At 48.4% G+C, this 15,210-nt stretch overlaps 1 protein-coding gene across 10 annotated transcripts in view; it reads right to left on the bottom strand.

Annotated features, from left to right (window-relative positions):
• Window positions 1-13,628, bottom strand: part of MSI2 (musashi RNA binding protein 2) — a 224,535-nt gene extending 210,907 nt beyond the window's left edge. For all 10 annotated transcript variants that reach the window (XR_014619051.1, XM_084299764.1, XM_084299765.1 and 7 more), the window contains exons 1-5: window positions 13,535-13,628; window positions 13,238-13,278; window positions 13,004-13,085; window positions 12,668-12,752; window positions 8,511-8,552 (exon numbers count right to left, since the gene is read on the bottom strand). Coding sequence is in view for 9 of the 10 variants with exons in the window: in XM_084299764.1 (XP_084155890.1) it covers window positions 8,511-8,552; window positions 12,668-12,752; window positions 13,004-13,085; window positions 13,238-13,278; window positions 13,535-13,596 (312 nt within the window). In the remaining variant the exon portion in view is untranslated. The remainder of the gene's footprint in view (window positions 1-8,510; window positions 8,553-12,667; window positions 12,753-13,003; window positions 13,086-13,237; window positions 13,279-13,534) is intronic.
• Between the last annotated feature and the right edge of the window lie 1,582 nt (window positions 13,629-15,210).

Consider the following 15,210-nt stretch of genomic DNA (forward strand, 5'->3'; position numbering starts at 1 on the left):
CAGCCACCAGACCGACACCCCTCCCTGCAGCTGGCTCAGGGCTTGTGTGGGACTCGCGTGAGGTCTCCCAGGAGATTCAGGACGCTGCAGAGAGCAGAGGCACGGCGTTTAACGCCACAGCAGCCCTGCACCAAAAGGTGGGGTGCTAGCCCCGTCTCCTCAGCAAATTCCTGCGGTATTTCACATCTCCACATCAACTTCAGCTTTCTTTTCCATGTCTTCTGTTCCCTCCTACACTTCAGGAAGCACACAGTGTTGCTTTAAACTTTGCGGGTCTGCCACATACAATGCCAGAAGTAGGCAGATTTCACCAGCAAACGAGCATCTTCTATAACCCTCTGCAACATTTTGCAAACCTTTGGCAGACACAGGATAAACACCATGTATGCATCAAGCTCAATGTGCAGCTCAGACTCCGAGCAGAGAACAGCACCTGTGCATCTCTGAACATAAATGATTGATAACAGGGCCAAATGGAAAACTACACGTTTCCTGCTTTCAGTGAGTGCTGCAGAAAAAACACCAGCAAGGTCCCTGCAGCAGCACCTTTCTCCAGCAGTGCACCCAACAGAAAACCAGCCCTAAGGGTTTGCTATTGATGATCTTTTGTCACAATCCACACCTCCAACTTGAGAGATACCTCTCAGTCCAGTTGGACTTCCAGATGCTTGGGACAAACGCCCCGCTCTTTGCAAACTCCTTACACACCCCATCTACTCACCCTTCAGGAGGATTCCTGTACATTTATACAGCAATTCTAACAAAAACCTCTACTGACTCTCTACCTAGTAGGTTCTCTATTTCTGCCAGCATTCAAGGAGCAGGAACTCTTGCTGGCACTTCACAGTCCTTATTTTAAACAAATCAAATCTTCAAAACACTTTTTCTCCCTATGCTCCTCACCTTCCCGTTCATGCAAAACCGACCCACAAAACAGCATAAAGATGAGCTCAGAATCAGGAATACTAAAACACAAAGGGAAACAGCACAGGACAGGTTTGGGGGGACGAGAATTTCATATCCTCCAGGCAATACCAGCATTCCCAATGAGCTGGGCTAAGCCACAAGGGCTGGAATTGCTCCAGGGCTTTGCCCAAGTTCCCAGCCAAGGGACGAAGCACAGCGGCCCTGCTCTGGCTGCATCTCATAGTTACAAGGCCCACACAGAAGAAAATAAAACCAACAGGACTTAACAACTTCAAACCTTGGGAACTACTTAATTCACTAGATATTAGTTTCTTTCCCCCACCCCACCGTTTTCCCTCCCACCTGCCAGGCCACCTCATTACTGTCACTCTACATCAGCTCTTGCTACAGTAGTTTTCTTGGACCTTTGCCCCTTCAGTCAGCTTGAAACCTCTTCCCTATTGTACATCAGAGTCAATGGGAAATTAATGCAAGTCCTTGCTGGGGGGAGGGAAGGGCAGAGGGAATGGCGCTTTCTGCTGCTGTCGATATTACTTTCCCCTCACCCTTCTTGCCACGTACACTTCACCAACATATTAAGAAGCCCTGTTTGCATTTAACTGCTCTTGCTGAAGTCTCTGGAACTATTCCTCACGTGTAATGCTTCAAAAGCGTTAGCAGGGTAGGGTCTTTTCTTCTAATCTAAAGCCCCAAGTACAATCTTAATACATAAATTAAGCCTACTTGATCACAACAATACATACAGCAACAATACATACAGCTGCAGACGTCCCAGCACGAGGAACGACTGAGCAAGGGCAAAGCACTTCCTAACATTCTTAACATTTTCTCTGCACTCAAAAAATAAAGGAAACATTTTCACCAGGAGAGCAGCAGAACGTCAAAGTTTAGAAGTAACTTATTAATACAGCACGCTGATCCCTCTACAGGGCTTCACATTAACTTGAAAGTTACTCAGCAAACCACAATTTCTACAGCAATATCATCTTAGAAACCTAAGCCATGTTGAACACTACTCACATAGTTTACAGAATTATTCCAGTGACTAAGGCAAACAGAATGTGTGATTGCAGGACTAGACTAAATTAAGCTTAGACGATTTTTTTTAAAAAAGTCAGATACTACAGAGACCCAGCCTCATGCCTGCAATTACTTTTCTGAGGCAACAGCAGGTTAGTATTTTCTTGTGAGAGAGATCCTCTGGTGGAAGAGGAAAAACGAGAGAGAGGAAACTGGCCATCTCTGAAGGAAGTGATGGAACTGACCGTATACGAAGTACTGTCAAACACACAAAGTAATCTTTTAATCTTTTTCTGCTACAGGCTCCTCAGTTCAACAAAGCATTTAATAACGTGCTTTTAGTCCATCCTGATTCAGCAAAGCACTTACCCACATGCTTATGCCAACTTAAGTATATGCTTAAGTGCTTTTGCACAATAGGGACAGAGAATATTCAGGCCCTGCAGATGAACCAGTTTCTGAAAGAAGCCCTTTTTTCCCTGTAACATGACTGGCTCTATCTACAGCTTCCCTTCCCTTTAGAGCATGACCCAAAACGCGTTTGAAGAGAACATTAAAACACACTTGAGAAGTCAAATAACTATTAGGAACAGCAAAGACATCCTCGTGTGACTTAACAAAATCGAAGAGCTGTTCTTTTTCCTTCCCAGCACAGCATATACCTTGATCTGCAAACGTCACTTTACCCCGATTCACTTGCTCTCCTCTGAAAATAAGTTACAAGTTCCCCTAATGCTTTGGATTTCACAACATTTATGAGACTATCACTAGAGTCAACAGGCTAAAAAAAGAATCCATTAGCATTAACTGGGCTGTCACTGGCAGTGACAAATAAATGAATTTGATGGTTTTAGATCAGTCATTAGTAGACCTACCCCCGGGCTGATAAAGGCTCAGCACTTTGCAGACGAGATGTACTCAATCTGGAAGCAGAGAGGAGTGTACAAGGGTGTTAGCATGCTGCTCTTCTTCCATCTCCCTATCCTCCCTTATTTCAGACCCTTTCCAGGCATATTCAAGCACCCAGGCCTTAGTGGAGAAAAGTTACGGCTAGATGACATTAAAAAAAATCTAATAATAAAGGAAAACAAAGGGAATGGAGAAACACATTAAGATAAAAAAGTTAAGTTAAGCAATGTTCAATTTTAATTTTTAAGTCAGCAGTAAGTTAAAATGAAAAATACACTACACACAGCTTTTGTGTTTTTGTAAACAAAAGACGTCTTTAGGCCATGATAACAGAAAGACATGTATTTTACACAAGAACAGGACAGTCTCTGGGGATTAAGGACAACGTGAGCATCTACCTGAGTGTTTAGGGAGAAGAAATAAATGTTTACATCTCCAAAAATAACAAAGTGATGAAAATCCAACTCAGCTCTTGCCTCTGACAAAACTCTCTGCACTCACAGAATGCCTCGCACAGCCACTTCTTCCTCTGGCTGCCAGCACGAAAGAACAGAGATCATGTTCTGCCTCACACAGATCACAGAGAGCAAGAAGCTGAGCCCAAGAATAATGGGTTTTAAAACCCTGATCCTCTACTACCTGAGAAGATCAGCCAAGACTCAGACTCATCAATTTTTTCATTTCAGCACCTGATGCCAGAGGCGAGTTTTAAGAGCCGCTTACGCTGAACAAGGCATCTGCATCAGGGCAGGCTGAAGATACCACGCACTGGCCATCAGCTGCAAAAAGAAGTCCCTCATACCGCTTGGCAAAGGCTTCATACTCTGTATGCAGCAGGTAAAGCAGTAATATTAAGGTACACATATATGCCCAATGCCAAGAGTAGTAAATACTACCTCTCTTATTCTATCCAGACCTGCAAATGCAAGGGAATAAAATAATAATAGAATTAATAGCAAAAAGGTCTGACCGACCTGCTCTTGAGCCTGGTAGGAAAGGAAGAATCCCAAGCTCTGCTAGTGTGTTCAGGCTGCATTCTTTTGAAAAGGACTTCAAAGTCTACCCTATACTTAAAGCAAGAAGGGAAGTACTGGGACTAACCCGGAGGAGTTTAGAGGAAGAAGCAGGGGAGGAAACAACAGAACTCTTGATTTCCAAGGTCCATCATTTGTTTTGGAATAAAATCTCTCCGCTACTCTGGCTCATGCTTATCAAACAGCCAAGGGATGCAGACACCCCACCTACAGTTAACTTAATTGGAATCAGACATCTAAATCCACTGTTTTGCTTTAAAAAAAAAAAAAAAAATCCCAGGTTAGCCCGGGTGTTATTCCAAAAGGGCATGCCCTCCATTTGCTGCTCTGGAACAGCCAGCTTCACGTGGGTTTAACCGGAGCAACTCCAATGAAAGGAGAGTTGTTGATGCTCTGTTTTTCGCCCAGAGAGGAGGAACAGATGTGTACGACTGCACCTCTTGCAATCCATGGGCCCGGCCAGACAGGAAAGCAGCTAGGCCACAGACAAGGTACGCACAGCTTGCCGATACACTGGCTGACTTGAGCACAGCGATGCCAGAACCAGTTATCGGTCCTGTGCTGTCCTCTGTCAGGATGAAACACACCTAACAGAAACACCGGTACGCAGCGTCACCATTCGACTACCAGGCTAAGTGTGTGTCTCACCAAATAAAGCCATTTTACTGTTTTGTGCTGGACAGTCCCCAGAATACCATGCCCAACCAAGGCAGATTAGATCCCAAATTACCACACACAGCCCTGACAAGAACGAGCTCTACTCCTGGTGGTCAGCAGACACTCAGACCGCAGCAGCTCCCAGCAGCAGCTGGGCTGCCCCAGAGCCGCTGCAGGGGACGCAGACTGCAGTGGGCAGGTCACACGTGGTGCTGGCGAATGCTGTGAACGCTGCTACCAGGACCTCCAGCTTACTGGCTTGCCACATCAACCCCCAGCCACACGCACCATGGCCCCATCGTGGTGCCAGAACAGGTTCCGCAGTCCCACGCTGGAGGAACCCGAGCACAAAGCACAGCTCAGGGAGCAGCCTCACTAACTGCAAGTCTGGAGTGAAGTTTTATCTGCCTCACACACTGCTTTGCACAACAAAGCATCCAAATATCCGTACCAGTAAGTTACACAAGCACGCTTTGATGACCAAAGAGCATCTTCATGGACTGAGGATGCTGCATTTCTGCTCTTCAGGGTGTGTTGTGGGTTTTTTTTGCCCTCTTCCCCTTTCTCTTTGTAAAAAACACTCTCCAAGGAAGGGGGAGGTGGCGCAGGGGCTGGAAATTGCTCCCATTTGAGAACATCTAGTGAACGTGCTAAATTTGCTAGGGCTTTTCCAACCTAACACAGCAGGTAAGGTCGGAGCTGACAGGCTGCGTATATCACAAGTCAAGTGACAGTAGTCTTTGGTATTCAAAAAAAAGGGCACTAAACTACTTCCTTCCCCTGCCCACCCCCGTCACAGCTGCTTTTTAAGGATTTTTATGTCAGCAGAGTTACAAACAATCAACTGTTAGAGAGCTCATTCCAGCATTTGGAAGCAGGACAGATTGTTATCAAGGAACAGCAGCCTCCAGAACATGGATGTGTATTCTTTTCATCTCGCTGATAGCCATGGACTGGAACCTCAACGAGTCAAACTCCTACAGCACATTTCCAAAAACAATGGCTTCAAGTCATCCTGGACTTCACAAGGAGAGAAGGATTACACATCACTGCGTAATCCACTGGAGGCAATCACTGAGGATTTTCTGCAAGGGTCATTCTCAGAAAACCAGGGAAGAATGCTCCGCTGTTACAGCCTGCCACTTCTCGCTCAGTAACCAATTTGCATCACCAGAGAGGTGTCAAATCACGAAGATGCAGTTAAAAAAAGCCCAAAAGAAAGCGTTTTACTGGGACACGGTCTGAAAGAGGAGGCCCAGCCAATTAAAATCAATCCGAAGGGGGGAAGGAACAGACACAAATCATTGTGCACACACAGAAAAGCCAGTGTAACCCCGCAGGCCATGGCGAGGCGTGATCTGGCAAGGGGGCGCGTGCGGCCCCAGAACCCATGGCCGGCCGGAGCTGAGCACCCCGGGCAGGTCGGGAGGGCTCCCGGAGGGAGGAAGGCCCCGGTGGAAGGAAGGAGCTGCCGGCAGCCCCAGGAGCGAGCGTGGCCTTCCCGCAGCCCAGCCTCCTCCTCCTCTCCTCCTCCCCAGCCCCGTACCCGTTACCAAGACCACCAGAGAGCCGAGCCCTTTGCGTTTGGCTACACGCGTCCAGGAGGACAGCCAGTGGGGGAAAATGGAAAAAATAAAAAGCCTTCCCCTGAACCTAGAGAAAGACAGAGACGTTTCATTAAATGCCATTAATCTCCACAGACCCAAGCATTAGCTAGTTAATTAGACTAAAGCACGGTCGCATTTTAACGCTGAGCACTCACTGTTCAACTGGGATAAATGAACAACTGAAGTCCAAAACCTTAATTCAGTATCTAATTAAAAAACAGAAAACAAAAAAATCCAGATTATAAAATACAGTCCAGAATAATGTATCACAAATGATGTAAAATCTGTTCTTCACTGCACACGATTTTCTCCAGTTTTGTGATAAAGCCCCTTCAAAGTCTTTTGTCCCTCCTCCCCCACACACACCCGGTGGAAATCCCAGCACCTTAGAAGGGACAAGTCCATAAAAAGCAGCCACAGACAGCGCTGACCTCTCTCCAGACAGAGCAGTTCCTGCTAAGAGCATCGTACATTCCAGAACTGACCCCACACATTTTTCACCAAAAGCAAAAAACTACCAAGAAAAGTTACCTGAGGAAAACCAAAATCCCTTTCGTAAAAACTTCCTGTTAAACAATGCAAAAATCAGGTCAATTTAACACACTTATTTCCACTGCATAAGACATGCCCTTTTTCTGGTGTTTTATTTATTTATTTATTTATTTACTGTTTTAGAAGAAATCACAAAGGACAGTTTAACAGCTCTGTTGCAACTATTATTAACTTTTACAAATAGCGCTACAGAAACAGATACCTGGTAGATGAAAACAATTTATAAAGTAAATAAGCCTTTAAAAGTATTGGGCAGGGGGAAAGGAACAGCAACCACAGTGCAAGATCACCCTCATGCAAGATAATCATCTTGAATCGTGAAACCTTACAAATTTTTAAAGTTTCCTGAATTTTATCTGAAAGACAGCATTAATTCAACAACATAATCCAGAAGCCACAAACCCTACGAACTATAAACTCTGCTAAGCATGGAAGCAAGCCAGGCAACTCATTATTCACTAATTAGTTATTAGATATGTCCAATGAAGAAAAGAACCCCTAAATACTTGACTGTATTAGTTTGGTTTAAAATTCTGCAAGTAGGCTGTTAGCTTTTGTTGTTGTTGTTGTTTGCTTTTATTCTAAAGAAATCACTAGCACCTCTCCTTCCATATGCCTAAGGTTCATAAATTATACATTGTTTTTTCCAGATGCATGCTTTGCACGATATATAATGTTATAGTTCCACACACTATTGAACTGCTTGCTTTCATAAAAGCTATATACAATAAAATTGTTAGATTAAATTTGCTCAGGTAATCTCATGCCACAAGCTTTCAACTGTTCTTCCGTATTATAAACGTGCCTCTACAACTTTGCAGTCATCTTCCCACTTTCTAAACAGGACACCAAAGCAACTCAAGGTGATTACAGTGTATGCAAGTGGCGTACACCAGATAAATTCAATTCTTCCTATAGATTCTCAGAAACAAATCATAACAGTAAGTTGATTCCAAAAGTTTTCTTTTGGCCTCTGACTTTCAGAATTCAAATGCAACTGCCCACACATTTGGATCTGAAACTGTTGCTTTCATTAGCCACAGCCTAAAGAGCAACAACCACTCCTATTCCATAAGCAGGTCCTCCGGAGGAAATGGCACCTGGCGATGCTTCAGAGCAAGCAATAGGACAGAAGCATCGCTGCACACAGCTACAGCATCTTTGTCCCTGCGCGGAAACCGGCCGCACTACAGCAAGAGTGCCCTGCAAGAAGGTCACTCCTCCAGCCAGCGGTAAGGGACTTGCAGCTCATTGTTTCGCTGCTCTTGCAAAAGAACACCCTGTGGCCTGAAGAGTTCAGAGCTTCATCAGAAACTTGCTATCCAACACTTATTAAGTCTGCAAACACATCTCTGAAGTTACACAAAAGAAAACTTGCAAACAATGAAGGCAGAGATATATTCCCCTCCATCACAACCACAGAACTGAAAGCTCAGCTCAAAACAAGCCCGAAGTCTGCTCTTAATCCAAACGCTCTTCATAAACACCATGCAAAACACATTGCGTAAAATAGCATAACAAACGCGAGTAATGCAGCAACGATCTCCCACCACAACGAGAAGCCTCTGGTTTTCAGCCAGCGGCAGCTGAGCGGCACTCTGCAAGGAGACGGTTAAACTGGAGACACGTAATATCGCACAAAGCAGCTCTCCTGTAGTTTCACAGCCATACGCTGATACCCTTAAGACGCCATGCACTCCGGCTTTAAAAGCTTTCATTGCCAATTCCCTGTTTGAAACCTGAACTGCCTGGCAACAATGATTCTCTGTGTGCCTAAAATCCTATTATCGATCCTCCTACTTACCTTAGGCTGTGCTCGTCGGGGAAATGCAACTTTGGGGTCAATCTGAGGAAAAAGAAAGGGGAAATCAACAAGATAGCTTTTGTTGTCAGGGTTTGTTTTTTTGTTTTTTATTTTATTTTTTAAATCACTGAATTATTAATCCCTCATTTCTCAGGCTTACAATTCAGCACACTGGGTCATCTAGAACTACTTTGGAAGTGACAGATCACAGTCTCGGTTTGTCAGGTAGTTTTTTTGGCAAGGGGAGGGAGATAGGAAGAGAGGAAGAAAACATCTCTTCCGTACATCCCCTGCATCAACTTCGGGGCTATGATCTCTGCTCGCACCCAGGGAGCTCTGTGTAGCCTCTGGGTGCTACCTGTACAACAAAACTGCACGCTAAACCATATCTGCATGCTCTGGAGGTTGCACAGAAAAATCTGCACTCCTGATCAAGATCTTAACCTGTTGGTTTTGACACCTGCACCTTCCTTCAGTTGGGCTTTGGGTTACTTCGTTTTTTGGTTTTCTGTTTTGTCAACTGACTAGCAACACCACACAAAAAAAGAAATGCAGAACTCAGAAGTCAGATTACCTCGATTAATTATTAGAACTAAATCGTTAGAAGGAATGCAAGATTATCCTTCATAACAACATCACTAATTGATCTGGTATACAGCTTCCCTCAAAAAATACGGGTGAGCAATCAAAGACTATGGGGTGGAAAAAGAAGAGAGCAAGACAAAACATGCAGGCACTTTAAACCGTAAGGGACCAACTTCTTAAAGATTTTCCATGAAGGAATTACCTAAAGCATTCTTGAATGAAGCACGCTACCACAGAGACAAAAAGGAACAACAACAACAAAAAAATCTGTTTCACCCCACAGTCCCTTGTTTTTAGGTACAGCACTGACTCCCATCATGCTGCATAAATGAGAAACCCTGTCCACTTTGCAATTCCAAAATGCCACTTCTGCAACTGACAAAAAAAAAATTCCACATGGGTCACCTTTAAAAATTAAAAGTTCTCTACCTGTCAAAAATCACTTAAAAATAAAAAGCATCATAAATGAATGGCTGAATGTGAATTTAAAAAATCCCACCTTCTGAACAGATGTCCATCTAAAATTGTCATCTTTAAAAATGACTGCAATAAAATGTCTACGTGCTCCTGATTGCACCTGTATTTTTTATTTATTTTTTTTTAGCAGCATCTGCACACAGACACATTCTAAATAAAGAGACTGGAAAAGGATGTTTTAAAGGACTAAATCCTACCTTAACTTGCAACTGCTTTCAGTGTCATTTCTGACTGCATAACAAACTTTAATCCTGATCATCCTAAGGTATATGTAAAGAAGTAGAGCCTATGATAGTTTGGGCTTGGTTTTTGTTATATTCCCACTCCCCCCTCACCCCACGCCCCCAGCTAACCCTGAACAAGGAGATATTTCAATTTGGTATTGTCATTCCTGTGGTGAATTGACTCATAAATAACCACGGGCCTCTCCTAAAAAGCAGTTTTACTCAATTAATATGTCAAAATTGCAAACATCACAAACATTTGATGTGCAACTGATAAACTAATTTGTCTGCATCGGATACAAATAGAGCATCTTTCCTTTTTTTAAAACATACCTGAGAAATGAGCGATTACATGCCACTTAATTGTTCAAAAAGCATAAAAAGTAGAATTCTTTATCTAGAAAGCTAACCTTTTCATAGAGATTAACATTATCTACAAATATATTCAGCACTGACTAGGCATTTGTCTACTGGGGAAATACAACAGGTATGGATTTTCCACAGAGATACCTAAAGGTACAGGCAAATATGCACGTTTCTATGTTTGCTTCTCAAGTCAAAGATTTCTCAACAAAGGAGAACGCCAGTCCCACCAGAACGACAATGCTGCAGAGTCCCACTGGCAAAAAAAAAGTTGGGAGAGCCATTAAATTCTGAGGCAAAACAGTCACTTCTGAAGGTCAGTTCAAAGAGCATGGAGTTCTTTGCACCACAGCAACAGCACTTGTTTCTTCAATCGGTGATTTTCCTTCACGAGAACTTTTGGATGCACACCATCAGCATTTTCAGACGAACACTACCAATAAACATGTCAAATCCATACCTTTTGCATAACCCTGTCAACTATTTAAACAACAACCAAAAAAAAAAAGTTCTACCAAAAAAAAAATTAGTTAGTTAGGTACAATTCTACTTACTGTATCTACAAGTCCTCTAGGAAATGACTATAATACTATTTCTGATATGAATGGCCATTACCTAAACAAAGCTTTTAACGTAACTGTAAACAAGAGCGACGTTTCCATGCCAATACCCAACCGATCTGCCTCCTGTGCTGAACGTTGAAACAGAGTCAAATGCTATGTTATACTAAAGAACAGTTACTACAATACGTTTACAGATAAATGTCTGAAAGGGAGCCTGGCTAGCTCTGTGCGTTACTTTTAGGTTGCATTCTGACTGTAAGGCTGATTTGTTTTTCAAATTGATTCAGTCATTATCACACAATCAAAATCGAGGCAAATTTGTCCTGGTCAAGCTTTTCACCCCTTCCCCAAGGAAAAGAAAATTAATGTATTGCAGAGACTAAATGGTGATAAAGGAAAAAAGCTGGCGGAGGACCTAATTATAGGCAGAAATGAGACAAGGTGTCCTCCCATGATTTTTTTTTTTTAAACTCTCGTTCAAGATACTGTTTGTCTTTGTTCTTCTTATCTAAATTTATCTTTAAAACACATAGAGAATACAGCTGTACACGGAAAGTCTGGTGACTTTAATCTCTGAAGCACAGTAGAATCAGTTATCATACCATATCTGATTAAACCTAAAATCAAATTATTAAGGCATGTGAAAGCATGGGCTACGTGTTCAGACAAGCCCAACAGAATTTGTAGGTCAAACTGAAACACTAAATTCCACCTGCTTCTACAAGGGCTTTGGGTTTTTTTGTTTTCACAGAAATCACATTAAAAATCACACACTCGTGTTTGCTCCCTGCTCGTTCTATTCCTCCGTTAACTGCATCTCATCCGCCCAGGTACACGCAGGATGTTCCAGCCCTCAGACAGGATTCTCCCTACCACCACGCTCGCGTTAAAACATTTCAGCTCCAGAATGCACGCTATAAAGGACGGTTACAGCAACGAACACATTTGATACGTTCAGCAGAAGCTCTCTGCCAGACAGTTGAACCAATACGATCCTTCCCTTCCCAAAACACGACCCTCCTCAGACCGATCGGTACCAGAGCAAAAATGACCTCTACCGGCGTCCTTTCCCCCACCCTCCAGGTTTGCTGAGGCTGAGCACTGAAACAAAGTAAGGCACACGCAAACTTCATCATCCTTCTGCGTGGCCTCGATTGCAGGGAGGAAAACAGGGCCCAGCGCTGCACACACCAGGCACCTATTGTTTGACCCAAGGCTGAACGTGCACTGTCAGGTCAAGGGGTGAACTTCATGTTTAAAAATAAACAACAAAAAAAAACCACACGCAAATGTAACATTCACTAAAAAATAGATCAAGTGAATAATCTTGTGAGCGGTCTCCTTATGTTACCCACTGGAGGCTGAGCGTAGCAAAAAGCTTTGCAGAAAGGACAACAAATCAGGACTTGGGCTGCTCTGCCACCGCCAACCTGGAGCTCTCGCACAGCTCCCCAAAATTACCGGGCAGGGGAAAACCTCTCCGAAAAAAAAGGCTTCAGGAGTGACACCAGAGGCAGCTTTGGCGATCTGATGGTCAGTCACCCCTGCCCCGAGACACACGCACCGCTAAGGAAATTTAATCGATCGCAGCGAATAAAAAGTTCCCTGCGGAAAGCCTGCTGCAGCGGAACACCAAAAAAGTTAGATTTCCCCCTACAATTCCTCTCAATGTCACCGCTCGATAAAATACAAGGCTGGGGGGAGGAGCCAGCGGCTGCTATGGGAAGATTCGGATTGAGGAAAAAAAAAAAAAAAAAAAAAAAAAAAGGAAAAAGGAAAAAAGAAAAGTTACCAGAGGAAACGCTGTAAAAGTGAACTCCGGGAGGGGGCTAATAAAAAAATATAAAAAAATAAAAAAAAAAAAAAAGAAAGGGACGGCGGAGGCCGGTGCTGCCCGGCTCAATGACAGCGCGGCGCGGCCCCCCCCCCCCCCCCCAGCACCTACCGTCTTGGAGTCCAGCTCGTGGTGGGGCTGGGCCAGCACTTTGTCCACGCTCGCCGGGTCCGCGAACGTAACGAACCCGAAGCCTCTGCGAGAGACAAAGAACAGGGAGCGGGGGGCGGGGGGCGCTCAGCACCGGAGGAGCGGCGGCACGGAGGCAACGCCGCCCCCACACCCCCCCCCACCCCCCCCCACCACCACCCCGACCCCGACCCCGAGCCCCGCTCCCGGCCCCGTCCCCTCCCCGCTGCCGCCCGGTGCCGGCCGGGCCCGGGGGGGGGTTCCCCGCTCCCCGCGGGCGAAGTTGTGCGTGCGTGAGGGGGTGTGGGGGGGGGTTACCTGGAGCGCTTGGTGGTGGGGTCCCGCATGACCATACACTCTCTGATCTCCCCGAATTTGCTAAAATAGTCTCTAAGGCTGTCTGCGGAGAGAAGAGCACAGAGGCAGCGCGGGGCGAGGGGAGTGTGGGGGGGGGGGGGGGACCGGGGAAATGGGGAGGGGAAGGGGGGGGCGTGAGGAAAGGGAGGGGGGGGGGGCGGTGTTTTTTGGGGCCGGGGGGGTCCCGGCGCCTACCTGGTGAGGTCTGCCAGCTGAGGCCGCCGATGAACATCTTGCTGGGGGGGCAGAGCAGAGCGGGGTTGAGCGCCGGGGCGGGATCGGCCATTTTGACGGGGCACCGCACGGCGGCGCGGAGCGGAGCGGGGCTGGGGGCGGGAGGGGACGGGAGGAGGAGGAGGGGAGCAAGGGGGGGGAGGAGGAGGAGGAGGGGGGGGGCCCGGCCCGTGCCCGTGCCCCCGCCCCCCCCCCTCCCCGCTCCCCGCTCCCCGCTCCCCGTTCCCCAGCCCCGCCGCCGCCTCCCCGCCGACTTACCCGGGGTCGTGCTGCGCCTCGCCGGGGCTGCCCGAGGTCGCCTGGCTCCCGTCCGCCTCCATGGCCGCAGCTGAGCCGCGCCGAGCCACAGAGAGCCCCCACAGCCCCCCCACCCCCCGCCCGCCCCCCGCCCGGCCCGGCTCCGCTCCGCTCCGCTCCCCTTCCCTTCCCTTCCCTTCCCCCCTCCTCCTCCTCCTCCTCCCTCCGCTACCGGAGGCTCTCGCCGGAGCGGCGCTGGGGCAGCGGCCAGAGCCGTCACACGTGGGCTCGGCTCGGCTCAGCGCCGTCCCTCGCTCCCTCCCCCCGCCACCATCCTCCTCCTCCTCCTCCTCCTCCCCCCCCCCCCTCCCTCCATCCCGCGCGCCACGGGGCGGGGCCGCCGCCGTCGCGTGGCCCGGCCGCGACGTCACCGGCGCGCGCGCGCGCGCCCGCCGCGGCCCCGAGCCGCCCAGCGGGAGCGAGCGCCGGGAGCGCGCTGCCCCCGCCGGCACGGGAGGGGACGGGGAGGGTGTTGGGGGGGGGGGGCAGGGGGAGCAGCGGAGCCGGGCCCGGGGGGGCGTGAGGGGACGGCAGGGAGCCGGGCGGAGCGGCCCCGTGGCACGGTGGCCCCCGCGCGGTGTCCCGGTGGCCCCCACAGCCCAGCAGCACGGGGTCACGGTGTGCCCATCCCGGTGTCAGCCCGGTGTCCCCACATCACAGCATCCCAGTGTCCCCACCCCAGTGTCCCGGTGTCCCCACATCCCAGCACTCCACACCCCGCTGTCCCCGGTGCCAGCCTCAGCTTTGCTCCCGCTCGGTGCCCGGCAGCGCTGCGGCAGGAGGTGGGAGCAGTGCGGGGCCGCCAGCTGCTGGCACGGCTCCATGAGGTGCCTGCACTCAGTTTCCCCCCAAGTAGCCCCCATCAGGGGTGCAGGCCACCCGCCCAGCAGGACCAAGCCGCTGTGCCCCACATCTCCAGGGGTGTCTGTCAAATTCCAGCAGCTGCACCAGCACCAACCCAAGCCCTGACCCCGGCCCCGGGGCTGCTTCGGCCGTCAGGGGAGCGAGGCCTGGGTTAGGGCACCCCACAACCTCCCTGACCCCGCTGCCGAATTGCACAGGGAGCACGGAAAGGGTGAGCAGGGGGCAGCTGGTGGGCAGAGCCACACCAAGAGCCCTTTCCAGCAGAGATGCCTTACCCAAACATTAAGTGATGGCTCGAACATCTCTGAGTGGGCAATGCCACAGCTTGGCCACAGCTTTAGCTTCCAGAATTTGCACCCCTTGCTCACCCCAGGGCGAGCAGCCACCTGCAGTGGCTCGGGCCCAGTGCACCGGGGGTGCTTGCAGCCCCCGTGCAGGAGCAGCGTGCTCATGGGGTGAGCGCTGCCCAGTCCTGCCCGTCACCCGCGCCGTGAAAGCAGCGTCTGCAGCTCACGTGCCGTGGGGTTCTCATCAGCAGGCCTGCGCTGAGTTGATTAGTTATTCATGTTTAATGCAAGATGAAAAGTGCTGCAGTACAGAGGAGTGCCTGTGGACGGTTTATTACTGTTCAGGGGATTCCCTGCCTGGTAGGAGAAGGAAGCAGCAAGTTTTAGTAACATCTCTGGATGGGATCCAGAGAGAACAAGCGTCTCTGCCGCCTGGTCCGAGCACAGAGGACCCAGGCACCCACCTTCACCGCCCTGGATGTGTGC

The sequence above is a fragment of the Netta rufina genome (assembly GCF_964035555.1).
Source record: "Netta rufina genome assembly, chromosome: 21".
Lineage (NCBI taxonomy): Eukaryota > Metazoa > Chordata > Aves > Anseriformes > Anatidae > Netta > Netta rufina.